Source organism: Octodon degus, unplaced genomic scaffold (genome assembly GCF_000260255.1).
Source record: "Octodon degus isolate 3935 unplaced genomic scaffold, OctDeg1.0 scaffold00060, whole genome shotgun sequence".
NCBI classification, from domain to species: Eukaryota; Metazoa; Chordata; class Mammalia; order Rodentia; family Octodontidae; genus Octodon; species Octodon degus.
The window spans coordinates 234754-247963 of NW_004524636.1; the positions used below are offsets into that span (position 1 = coordinate 234754).

Sequence of the window (13210 nt, forward strand, 5' to 3'; positions counted from 1 at the left end):
TCTTTAAGTGGCTGCTTCAACAAAGCAGTCAGGCTCAGGTTGCTGTGGTTTATCCCCACAACTCAAGCCAGCCAAACCTGCCCTGAGGGCATTAGGAACAAAAAAAAAAAAGAGTCTGCTCTGTCAGCTGTAAAATGAGACTGTCATGATCTTCCATGTGTGGCACGAGTATGTCACAAAAGCAAGCCTTTAAAGCACAGCAGATGCTGATCAAATGACAACTGCTGTTGTTTCCTACAGAACTGAGTTCAAATCCTGGTGGCATCAGTATCCTTTAGATGCATACCTGAGGCAAGTCACTTGATCCCTCCGGGCCTCAGTTCTCAAGGAAGAACAGCAGTCACCAGAGAAGTGCTGTGCTGAGCCTTGGCAATGACCCACCTAAGACTGAACACAAGACAAGCCCCCCGCCCCAGTCCCAGCCCTCTGTCTCCAGCCTGGTCAGCAGTCCCTTGGCCCCCTGGACTAAGCAGCCCAGGAGTCTGTACTGTTTTTATTTTCATTGTTCTGGCTCCACAGCTGAGGCCTCCAGTTCCAAATGGCTCCTTTTGCCCAGAAAAATAGGTCGTTGGCAGCTCCAGCCTCTTGACAGGCCCCACACAAAGGCTGCCTGGCTGGCTCCCCTGCTGACGTAGGCCAGGTTACAGGAAGCCAGAAGCAAGTGTGGGCAAGGCTGTGCCTGCGTGGGCACAGCAGGTCCCTGCAGGTCAGACACACTGGCACAGTGGCCCTAGTCAAGTAACTTTCTGCCTCTGCCCTTGCTCCTCACCTCTGGGAGCCCAGCAGAGCCAGGCATTCCACATGCAAGGGCCCACCACTGCAGGCTGGGCCGATTCAGATACTCTTCACACAGAGGGCCACAGTGACCTCACCTATCAAGATTGTCCTGTCATTATTATTTTGCACACTGAGACGCAAACCCTTTTTCCACCCTCCAAGTTGTATAGGTTAAATAACCTCTGGCTGTGTCTTAACTTCAAAGGCCCAGATCCCTGCTCCCCACAGATTCAGACCCCTACACAACAGCGCAGGGATCAGACCTAACTATGAAAGTGGCTCCTGGGCTGCTGAGTGAGGGGTAGATGGACAGGGGGATGCGTTACCAGGTGAGAGATGGCAGGGCTCGCCCCAGGGCGATACGGGACAGAGGGACTAACCCAGGACATTAGCAGCAGAGGAGCTGAGAGTGGCTTGTTTCTGGATGTGGTGGGAAAGCCCAACCTTTAGTCTCTGACAGCACAGCCAGGGTAGCAGAGCAGTGCAGGATGGAGCCTCTTCTGGCTTCCATCTGTCTTTCCCCTGAGACTTCCTGACCCCTTTTCAATACCGCATGCTTGCTGGGCCTGGTGGCATACACCTATAATCCCAGCACTGGAAGACTGAGGCAAAAGGATCACCACAAGTTGGAGGCCAGCGAGGCTCCATAGCGAATTCAGGGCCAGCCTGAACTACACAGCAAGACCCTGCCTCCAAAACACAAAACAAAAAACTGTGCTTGCCTTATCAATAGCACTCCTGGGGCCCTTTCCTACTTATTCCTTACCAAGCACCTATCCCTATCTAGCACTAAATATTTTACCTGTTGATATACTTGCTTCTTCCTACTAAAATGTCAACTCCTTCAAGGAGAGGATTTATGTGCATGTGCGTCCATATTTTCCAACTGCAGCGTAGCCCTTGCCTAGAACAGTGCCTGGCATGTAGTAGATGCTTAATAAATAGTGGGATGTGTGTGTGTGTGTTTGTATAAGATATGAACAAGTCAGCTACATCTTAATCCAAGGGAGCCATTCAGTTGCTAGGCGAGTGGCTGATTCATATCAATTATCTGCCACAATCTTTCCATGGGACCTCAAGCAAATTGCCTTCCAGTCTGTTCACAGTTCCATGGCCTCTGGCTATGGGTGACTTTCAGATGAAAGAAGAATGAGGGGCTTCCTCCATCCTAGGGGCAAGAGTCAGGGCAAAAGCCCCTCACCCTCACCCTCCCCCCCCATTGGGAAGCTCTGCTGAGCGCCTTTGCCAGGTACTGTATATAAATAGCAGATGGTTCAATTATTATCCTTCTAATCCCCAGCCTCCTAATCCCAGGCAGGCTGGTGTGTGCACCATAGGGAACCACAAACAGTAGTCTTCTGGAGCCCAGCAGGAAGCTCCCTCATCTCTGATCTTATCATAGCAGCCCACCACACACAGCCCCTAGGTGAAATCTGGTGCTGGATTTTCCCTCCAGGGTCCTTCCAGATGTTGATGTGGTCTGATGAGTTGAAGACTCTCCCTGTAGCCCTCATCAGATAAGCCCAGAGTGTCTTTCCTCCCGGACATCCAATTCCAACCTCTGGACACCTGTCCACTGACAGAAGAGTGGCTGGAAGCCATCAGATGAGCACAGTCTGAGCTAGCAACCCTCCAGCAGTCCCATCTACAGAATATTGCAGGCTCTTCCCTCAGCCTTCAGCTAAGCTGGCCTCAAGACCTTTATCTGTGCTGCTCTCCTTTCTGGATTCACCTTTCTCCCCACATCTTCACTTTGCTTTCCTGCATCCTGTCTACATGAGTTCAGAGCTCTCTCTCTCTCTCTCTCTCTCTCTCTCTCTCTCTCTCTCTCTCAGCTGATCTTCTATGTTCTTTAGTGTTTCTACTTGCCCACTCTGTCTCCTCTACTAGAAAACCTTCCAGGATGGGGACCCCTTATAATTTCTCAAGCTCAAGGAAATGAAAATCTCTCTGTACTTCGATGCTGCCCAGAACCCTATAGGTTCCCAAGGACTGCTGCCGAGCATTTTCATTGCATTTGGTACATACTAGGCTCTTTCTTAAGTGTGCAAATATTGTTATCTAATCCGCATAATGGCCCTTTTTAGGTAGAAAGGTGGGGCACAGAAACCATAAGGTACTTTCCCAAGGTAACAAAGTTCATAAGACTCTGAAGCTTATAAGCCCAGGGAGTTTGGTCCATACTCCGGTCAGCCTATCCTGTCTGCCTCTTGGTCTTAGCAGGAAAGCAGGACCAGGAATTTCACCAGTGCTGCAGAAGGCAGGACAGGCACTTCCAAGGTCCTCAGCCTGGAACTCAAAATTCACACCTCCTTTCTTCCCGGGGCCTCACTGAATCAGTGGCCTTAGACCCATTGCCTCCTTCTCTGGACCCCAACTTCCCCATTCACCCATGGGGTCTTCTCCGTCAGGCTTTGCTTTATTGTCCCTTAACTGCCACCCTGTGAAGCAAAATTAAGTTCTCTTTGGCTTACTCCCAACTCAGCAACTGAATTAGTGGAGGGTCTCCTTTTCCTCCCTCTGCTCAGGAATAGCACTCCAGGTCCCCAGCTCAAACCTGACTTGGCTGCAGCTATGAACAGACTCTCCTCAAAGGAGAGCAAACGCAGCGTTCTCTACGAGGAAGCTCCGTCCTCTGGGATCCATCCTGTCCTCCTCTCCTCTTTCCCGCTGCCAATCATTTTCTCAGAGACCAGGTCTTCAAGGCCCCCTGTCCCCCCCACCCTTTCCTGGTCCTTCACCAGGCCCTGGGTCTCCCTCCCAGAAGAGGATCCTGGACACGGAGCAGCCGCCTCTGGGAAGAGCCGGACCCTTCCCCGCTCTGCTCTCCCGCGTGGCCCCCTCCCCGCGCTCTCCCCAGCGCCTCCCTTCCCGAGTACCGAAGTCCTTCCTACACACGCGCTATTTTTGTACCATCACTCTCTCCTTCCTCTCCCCCTTCCCCCTACATTCACTTCCTGCTTCTGCTTCCCCCCCGGCCCAGCTCGGAAAGATTCCTACCCCTCTGGCCCCGCCCCTACCCCTCGGCGGACCTTCGGCGCTGGGACGCGGAGGCAGGGCCATTGGGGAGGGGCGGAGGCGAAGCTCCCGCCCCTCGGCTCGGGTCGGCCCGCCGTCTGCAGCCTCTGGCGGGCGGGACCTGGGGCCCACAGCCCGGCCCGAGTGCGCCGCCAGGGGAGGTCGCCGCAACTTCCCCAGTCCACCTTAAAACGAGGATGTGACCAGCCCGCGGCGCTGACCTTACGAAAACAAGTTTGCGCAAAGTGGAGCGGGGGCCGGAGTCTGGGCAGCCCGGGCGGCGCTTCCTCGCCTCGCAGCCACCCGGCGGCGCAGGTCCGAGCTGGCTCGACGCTGAGCGCAGGGGAGCGGAGGGAAGAGGAGGGCCCGGGCGCTGTGCGGGCTGGGAACTGGGGCGCCGACAGCCGAAGCCAGAGCAGGATCCGTGCGGTCCGGCTTCCGAACAGGCGGCGCGGCGCGGAGGCTCCGGGCTGCAGCCGTGGCCGGTGCGCGGTGTGGGGCCCGCGCGGGGGCGACACTCGCTGCCCTCCGCCCGCGGGAGGCGCACAGCTCGCTCCCACCCCGGGCGCTGCCGGGGCTAACGCGGGGCGAGGAGGCTAGGGCGCAGAGGGAAGGAGCGGGCCGGGCTTCAGGCGCCGGGACCTCAGGGGGAGCGCGGCACAGAGCGGGCAGGCGGGTGGCCGCGGTGGGCAGCTGTGCTCCGGCCCGGGCCGCGCTGCCCCTGCCCTGCCCTGCCCTCCGCGCGCTCTCCCGCCCGGCCGCGCTGTCTGCTGCGCCGCCCCGCGCGCTCCCTCCCTCGCGCTCCCCGCTCGCCGCCCAGTGTCTCCGGCGCTCGCCCAGCTCCCTGGGGTCCGTCCCTCTCGCGCCTCCACCGCCTCCTGGCCGTCTCTAGCTCCGCTCGCGCGCCCTCGGGTCTCTCCCGCTGCGTCTCCTGATCGCTCCCGGGCCGAAGGCTTGGGTCTCCCACCATAGCGGCGGCGGCGGATCCCGGGCTGCTCGGGCGCCGCGCTCGGAGGGGAGGGAGGAGGGGGAGCCTTAGTCATCTCCCCGCTACAGCCTGCGCCGCCGGGCGCACACTCACAGCCGCTCTCCCTCCTCGCTCCGCAGCCGCGGCCCATGGAGCCCGCCAGCCCGGCCCCCGGCCGCCTCGGGCCGCTGCTCTACCTGCTGCTCGCCGCGACTTGTGCCTGGCCAGGTAAGCACCCCTACTTCCCGCGTCTGGCTTCTGCAAACGGCGGGCTTGGGCCTCCCAGGTCGCCACTGGGAGCCGCTCGGTTATTGCCAAACAGCCTTAGTGGGGAGAGATGCCTATAACCAGGGTTACAGATTCAGATACCCAGGCCCAGAGAGGGCCGGCGACTTGGCCAAGGTCACACAGCACCGCTAGAACCTAGGAGAGAACTCTTTCTATGCAGGTCTGTCTCCATAGACTGTGACAGTATGGTTCTGTACTTGGCACTGGAGCTGAGAGATGAGTTGGTTCACCCAACCCTGGCCGGGGTGGGAGATGTAGACTGACAGTGGCTTTCGGAACAGGGCACTCTGGTATCTCTGGAAGCTAGACTCAGGCTTTCCACAGGTTTGACATGAGGGTCAGAGGGAGTCGGTGGGGGCACAGGCGCTCCTGAAATGAAGCCTGAACAGGCTGTGGGATTGGGCAAGAGTGCCCCTCTGGTCCTCAGAGTCTACAGTGTTCATGTGAAAAAGCCAGGGAGAGAGGAGGGAAGGCCAGGGCTGCGGAGATCAACAGATCCTCCCTGAAATCGCAGCGGATTGTTCCTGTGCTGGCACAGCCTCTGGCAGCACGCCTCCAGCCCCCCCCCCCCTTCACTGCTCCCCTTTCCTGCTGCTGTCCTGGGCTTCCAGTCATCCCCCTGCAGTCCAGGTGTTCCAAAGCTGTTACCTGTGGCTCTGAGCATGTTTTTTTGTCGGCCTACATCAAACACCTGGCTGTCTCTGGCAGGCAGGCGGGCTCTGAAGGCTACTGTGTGTTCACCAAGGGGTGAGGTCACCATTCCGGAGTTCTGCATCTTAAAGGGGTTCTGCAAAACCGTGGGCCCTTTGGGAGGGTATGAGGGGCACAGAAATGGAGTTTGGGAGGGAGAGGAGTGTGGGGACCTTGTTTTGCGGCCTCTTGAGGCTGTGTTCTGGACAGAAGGGTGCCTGCGTCTCCCACCCTTGGGTAGGGAGGTAAAGATGAGCTCACCACCCCCCCCCCCTTTGCATTTGCCTAGAGACTGGTAACCATCTGATAGCAAGAAGAAATAAGGAACTATCGAAGTGTGGGTGGAAAGAGAAGTAGGGGGAGTGGACAGCAGCTTCTCCCTGCCTGGCAGTTTCCTCTGAACCCCACAAGGTGCCTCCTGACCCCTGTTCTTTTCAGTTAGAGCATTTTCTTTGCAGGGTGGATAGAAGCACTAGTAGATTTCATGTCTGTCCTCTGAGTGAATCTCATCTGTACCTTCCTGCCTGAGCTTGCCATTTATCTCTACAAAAAGTCTGAGCTCTTGCCCTGCCCTCCTTCCCCTGGCTTGGAAATGCACAGGCAGCTCTTATAAGTACTTAATTTTCCTGAAGTAGGGAACTGGGCCCAAGTTAATTTCTAAATGTCTGTTCCAGACCCTTCTCTGCCCAGGACCCTGTGGTTCAGACCCTGGCAAATGAGCGACGACATTGATTAACAAGTTTGGATGGGCAGCCTGCCTTAGCTGGGGCACTGGCTGAGAGCATCAACACCTTCCTATGAGCACATCTCCCCCCTTTGCCTATAAAAACAATCTATAAAATGGTAAAGATTGGGCCATAAAACTTCCGTTCCAATCCATTCAGCATCAATAGCCTGAGAAAGTGGGAGCAGCAGAGGGACCCGGATTAACTTTGAAATAAATAAATCTTAGGAAGCAAGAATGAATTTTTTGGTTGAGGATGGTAGGGAAGGGATGACATATGGCCATTGGAGCTCCCAGCAGCTCTCACTGTGTACCTTTGGGTCCCTGGGGGCACCCTTGGCCCAGCATGAAATTCACTTAGTCTGACTGAAAGGTGAAACTTTAGCCCACTCCCTCTGTGGTTGGGTGCATGAAATTTATGACAAAGCAGAAGAGACAGACTAGATGGGCAGGAAGGTAGAAGAAGGTACTTGTCCAATTTTCTAAGAAAATGGATTTGTTTGAGTGAGAAACTCAAATGTCAGGCTTAGGAAGGTGACTGTGGATTGAATGACTGCTAGTATCTGTCAGGCAGAGCTGTCGTCCTGGGAGGGGTCACATGATTGTTATGACTTCACATGATCACTGGTGGTGGTGGGGTGCTGGTCATGTGAGTTATCCCATTGGGGGTGGCAGGGTAAGAAGTTTCCAAAGATTGCGTTTGGCACAAGTTGCTGCCAAAGGGAAATTCTAAAAAGATTCCAATGAAGTCATCATCCTATGTTCTTGGAGCCAATGGAAGGGCTTGTTTTCTGACACAAATTGAGCTGAGGGAGACTTGGGACACCTCAGGAGATGATTCAGGGGCTACAGGGCCTGACACTATAGCCTGCTTGATCCCATTTAGGCCTCATGACCTTATGGTCACCTCCAGACAGACCTCAGGTGAATTCCTTTGCCTTGGCCCAAAGGAGGCCAAGCCAAGTCGGTGTGCTAGCCTTGGGGGCATTGGGGCCTTCCATGAACCTCTGACCCTTGGTAGATGGTGGCATTTTGGTGGCTCTTCTGTACTTTCCTGAGTGATAAAATTGTCGTCACTTCCTCTTTCGTAGGAAGAGAAGGAGTAAGGGTTTGGCTGTGCCGCAGCCAGGCTGTGAGGCGGTCTTGTAAAGCCGTAGAGTTCTCTGGGTACTTTCTGGCCATTAATTATTCCTTTACCCACTCTGCAGAGACTCATGGCATGATTCATACTCAATTGCAGTCAGCATGGATAAGTCCTAATGTGAACCATGTGTTGAGAGAGGGAGGAAAAGCAGTGTTTATTAAACAGTTAACTGCATTCCAGGCTGTGAGCTTTAGCTGTTATCTCATTCATCAGCCATGCAGGAGTTGGCTCTTATAGTTGGCTCCATCTTATAGATGAGGAAAATTGAGTCCAAAATTGAGGTGTAACCTGCCCAAGAAATTAGTGATAAGAGAGCCTGCCTGCTGGGCGATCTGATGGAAGCAATTAAATGACTGAATCTGGATTTTGTAGTCTAAGCTGGGGTGGAGGTGGAGAGGAGAAGCCTTCTTGGACTTACTCGGAGAGTTAGGGCCAGGCTCCTTCTCTGGGCAGAAGCTTTAGACTGAGTCACAAGGTGTCCTCTGAAAGCCACCCAAGGTGAGGGGGGGACTCTGGATGCCCTTGACCTTCACAGGAGACAACACATGGGGAGGGAGGCGGTCCCTACAAGAACCCCCCCATCTTGGCTGAGGAGCTCTGGAGCCCCCAGAGCTGGAATGTTCCTGCGTCTTCCCGGTGCCCTTTGCGACAGATGGAGAGGGGGTGTGAGAGAGGAAGGGAGTCTAAAAGTGTTGTGCGGATCCCACACGCCTGCTCACTGCTTCCAAGGGCTCTGTGCGACAGGTTATTTTCTTATTTGTAGCCTCGGACTAACGAAGGTTCCCCGCCCCGCTCTTCAAATGTGCTCAGATTTCTTGCCTGTCAACACAGCTCTGATCATGTCGCTCCCCAACTCAGAACTGTTGAGCTGTTGATCCAAGTTTTCTTTTAAAAACAAAACATAACAGCGGGGCCTGGGCTGCTCCTGAGAAGCCCTATTTCTCACTCACGTTTTAGGGTGGGCTGACCTGTTGGGTTGCTGTGGGAAACAGTTCCTTCCCTGCAACCTAGAGCTGTGCTAGCTCAGGGACCTTAGCACCTGAAAGACCAGCAGAGTGCCCACTACAGAATCCCATGTCGGACATAATTGCCCCTGGTTACCAGAACAAGGAATGAAATGTGTTGGATTTGTGTAACAATCATCAATATGCAGCCTAATCTAGTTTGGCTTTTAAATGAATGCATACTTCTTATTTCTGTACCTTGGCTTAGGCTGTTCCTACCACCAGAAATGCCCTTTTCTATACCCCCTTGTCCTCCTATATCTGAAGCCTGCTATACCTCCTGCTCTGAGCCTCCAACCATGGATTTTTATCTGCTCCTGTCTGCGGCTGCTTACTGTGTTCTCCTTGTGCCTGCCTGTTTAACGCTCATAACTGCTTCTGCAGCCTTAGCAACGGTGTAGCTTCTCCACACAGAGACACAACATAGTCTAGTGCAGTGGTGGGGAACCTATGGCACGCGTGCCGCAGTTGGGGGGTGTCACAGAGAGCTCTGAAAGGTTCGCCACTACAGGTCTAGCGCTACACAATGCTAAAGGCCTGGCTGTCAGCCCCAGCCTCGCTGCTTACTTGGACAATTTGCTAAGCCTCTCTGGGTCTGGGTTTTCTCATCTGTAAAATAGGGATGGGATCACCAGTTCGGTTTCAAGGACTGATGCTTCAAGCCAGCTACTGTGTAGTCAGCACTCAGTACAGATTAGTCACTGTTGTAATCAGCATTTTATTCTGATTTCTTCATCTGTGAAGCTGGGGCTTTGGTAAAACCATCCAGCAGGGCTCAGGGTGCATAGTGAGGACTCAGAAAGCAACCAGAGTGGCAGAGTAAGTGAAATCAATGCTGTGCTGCGTGATGTTTTCCTTGAGGCTTTTGTGCTGTTGGGGGATGGACACATTGCACAGAAACCCAGGCTACTGAGCTGTAATTGTGGGTTTCAGGGCTGAGCACCACCTTGGATGCAGCCGCCTCTAGGTGGCTCTGTCTGGATCCACAGGTCTGGAATTGTGCAGTCCCAGCCCTGGAAAGGAGGCTCCATCCTCCCCTCCAGCACCCCCAGTGCAGCCCAGAAAGTGAAAACACACAGACCTGGGGCCAGGCATGGTGGGATGCCAAGCTGCCTGGGGTCCTGGCCAAAGCTTTTTAAAGCTGAGCTCTGCTGGAAGTTTCCATCGTGAAACCCTGAATCTGGCAGGACCCTGAATTCTATGAGAAAATACTAAAGTAATAATAGGAACCACCATTTCTGGCCAGTTACTGGGTTCAACGTTTGGTGTATGTGACGCCAGTGGTATCCAGCAGTCCTGGGCAGTGTGCAGCATTATCATCCGACCCGTTTCATCAGTGAAGAATGGAGGCTCAGAGAGGTGAAGAGACTTGGCTGAGGCTGCCAGTGTCAGAATTAGGTCCCCATAGAGCCTGTGCTGCTCATCATTCTTTAGACATCACTTAGCTGCATTTGGCAGGTAGGGAAACTGGCCCGGGGGTGCTGGTACCCTGCTTTCGTGGTTCCTCTCATATTTCTGTCCATCAGTGTGTCCTCTAAGAGGTAGGGCCAGCGGATGTTTCCAAGAAGCACTTCGCTCCCCTCTCCCCTCTCTCCTCCCTGGGAAGGAAGTATCTATTTTGACAGCTGAAACCTTTTTCCCAGCATTCCGGAGCAGGACTGCTAAGGGAGCCCTACACAGGGTAGATCTTTCCTGTCTTGGGGCGCACTAGGCCCACGGTGCAGGGAGGTGCACACCAGCAGAGGTGGAAGTCGGAAGTGATAGAGAATGGCCTTTTGTGTCTGTAAGATTTCCTGGCGCGTCCATTTGGGGGCACAGGGTGTTAGATGCTGCAGGTCTGCGCAGGAGCTAGGGAGATAGGAAGCTGGAGATGGGAGGGAGCGATTGGCCTCCCCACTGGGAGAGCCAGTTGGATCCAGTGGGTGGTGGCACCCCGGCTATCTCTACTGTCCCGTTCTTCAAGCAGATCTTCGGTGTCCTCCAGAAATGGAAGCTCGTGGTAGGAGATACTCAGCGCACATGTGCTTGGCACAAGCTGAGCCCTGAACACATGTTATCTCTTCCATCTTTTTAGTTTGGAAAATTTCAAATATATGCAGAGTGAGAAGGAATGATGTAATGTACCTCAGCTTTGACACTGATCAACCCCCCACGTTCCTGTAGCGCCTGGCCCTTGCTTTGCTGGGGGTATGGGCTTGGGGGAAGACTGTAAAGAGAGTGAGTGCTAGACCGGGTGGCCCCAGACTGTGCTCTGATGTGCATCTCTTCATGTGTAACGTTGCTTCATCTTCACCCCAATCTGCAAAGCACCGAGCCCTTCCTCATTCCACAGATCAGAGAGCTGAGACTCCCAAAGCCATGCAGGCTCCTCCCATGGCCACACAGCCTGGGAACACTGAAGCCTAGTTGCAAGCCCTGGTTCCTTATTAACCACAGCGCTGCCTTTGTTAAGCTCTTTTAATTGTAACTATTTGTTGAACAATATTTTTGAGCCCCTACTATGTGCCAGTAGATTGGACATCTACTCTATGCTGCAGGTGCTTGGGGAGGATACAGCTGTGGATAAGACAGACAAAAGCACTTGCTGTCGTGGAACTGACATTCTAGTGAGGAAGAAAAACCCAGCCTAAGTAAACAAATTATGTCAGGTAGAGTCAAGTGCCAAAAAGGAAACTAGAAAAGAGGAAATAAAGATTAGATGGGGACAGAAAGATGATTTCCCTGAGAAGCAGAGAGGCCTGGTGAAACTGAGGTAGCTGCCATAGGAATATTGGGAGAAGAGTCTTTTGTGCAGAGGGACAGCAAGTGCAAAGGCCCTGGGGCTGAGATAAGCTGGCTGTGGTCCAGGCACAGCAGGGAGACCTGTGCAGGGACAGTGAATAGAAACATGACGGAGGTCAGGGCCAGAATGAGTGGGACTGGGTTCAGTGAGCATGTCAGGCCACATGATGGGCTCTGTATGCTTTATCTCATTGAATTCCCACCTGTTTTTATGGGAGAGAAACTGAGCCTCAGAGAGGAAGTAGCTTTCTAGTGCTGAGTAAGCATTTGAATCCAAGCCCCTATGCTTCAGTATCTCACGGCTGCTTCTACTCTTGCCCCCATTGGTGTCTTCACCCATAGCAGCTGGACTGCATCTGTTCTGTGCCCACCTCTCAGGTTCCCACTGCTTTTAGAATAATGCCAGGGACCTTCAGGGCCTGCCCTTTTGCTGGAGCGTGTATCCTGCCCTGCTGGCGCTTACCACTCTGCTGCCTCAGAAAGCCTCATCCTTGGTGGTCTTGGTTCTGGCCCTCATCTGTCCTGGCTTCCTTCCCACCCCAGGGCCTTTGCATGTGCTGTCCTGCTGGAGCACCTTGCCTGGCATTGGTCTCCTTCAGATTTCCACTGCCGTCTCACCTCCACAGATGCTGTTCCCTGGCACCCCATTCTAAATGAGGTTCACCTTGTGATTCTCCATCACTGTGCCAAATTTATTTGTTTCCTAGTGCTCCTCCCTATTTCTATATTTGTTTCAAGATTTCAACGCTTCCTCCACCACAAGCATGCAAGCTACCTCTTGAGCTCTCATTGTAGGGACTGTCCTCGCTTCTTCACAGGTCTGGCACACAGTAGAGGGGCAAATCCAGATAGCACAGCAGAGGAACAGGCAACTATGAGAATTGCTCTTTTGTTGTTGTTGTTGTTAATCATTTTTTTAAAAACTTTTAAAAATCTTTATTGATTTGGTACAGGGTCGCACTATGCAGCTTGAACTCATAGTGATCCTTCTGTCTCAGCCTCCCCAGCACTGGGATTACAGGTGTGCACCACCATGCCTGGTTTCAGGGGCCAGCATGACACACCTGGGGTTCCAGGGCCAGCAGGGCATGCGGTACCAGGGATCAAATCCAGGTCCTTGCACTTGCCAGGCAGGCATTTAGACCACCAAGCTATCTCCCCAGCCTGAGAATTACTCTTTAAAGAGGAGGGCAGAGCCATGAGGTTGCACAGGCAGGCCTGGCCCCCTGACAGCTGCACAGTCCCACCTCTGGCCCAGGCCAGGACCAGTCCTCAAATCCCTGCCCATAATGCTGAATGTCAGGAAGCACAGAAGCCTCAGTGCTGAGGGTGGGGTAGGGGAAGGTGGCAAAGAAAGCTTGGAATTGTGTTTAAAATTCCAGTCCCACAGAACCACCTGCCCCGCTTTAGACACCATGATGAATGACTAGCGCTGTGCACTGTGGAACATGGTGCCATAGGTGGCACGCACTCGTGGCCAGGCCTGGGCTTGTAGGGCCTGGCTCGGAGCTGCCTCTTTAGCCTCTCCCACAGCCACTGTCATTGCATGGAGTGGTCTGGGTGGAAGTGGGAATGACAGAAGTGGTCTCATACCCCTCAGCAGCTTCCTGACCTTGACCAGGTGGTGGTGCCTCCCTGACCTCAGTTTGGTCCTCTGTGCTGTGTGTGGGTGGTGACAGCCTGTCTTGCTGGTCCCTGCAGAGGTTGGTGAGGCTGTCACGCCCAGGGCCACGGTGCTCGTTAGCCGTTGTTGCTATTCCTGTTACTGTTGTGTCATCACTGGAGCGGTGGATTCCCTGCTCCACCTCTGAAGTGCA

The 13210-nt window shown here is 53.9% G+C and overlaps 1 protein-coding gene across 3 annotated transcripts in view; it reads left to right on the forward strand.

The window, feature by feature from the left end:
• Positions 1 to 3914: 3914 nt before the first annotated feature.
• Sirpa (signal regulatory protein alpha) overlaps positions 3915 to 13210 on the forward strand; it is a 39574-nt gene continuing 30278 nt past the window's right edge. For 2 of the 3 annotated variants that reach the window (XM_023718576.1, XM_023718578.1), the window contains exons 1-2: positions 3915 to 4280; positions 4903 to 4990. In XM_023718576.1, coding sequence (XP_023574344.1) covers positions 4912 to 4990 — 79 coding nt within the window. In that variant the 5' untranslated portion in view covers positions 3915 to 4280; positions 4903 to 4911. The remainder of the gene's footprint in view (positions 4281 to 4902; positions 4991 to 13210) is intronic. The other variant, XM_023718577.1, reaches the window with a different exon arrangement.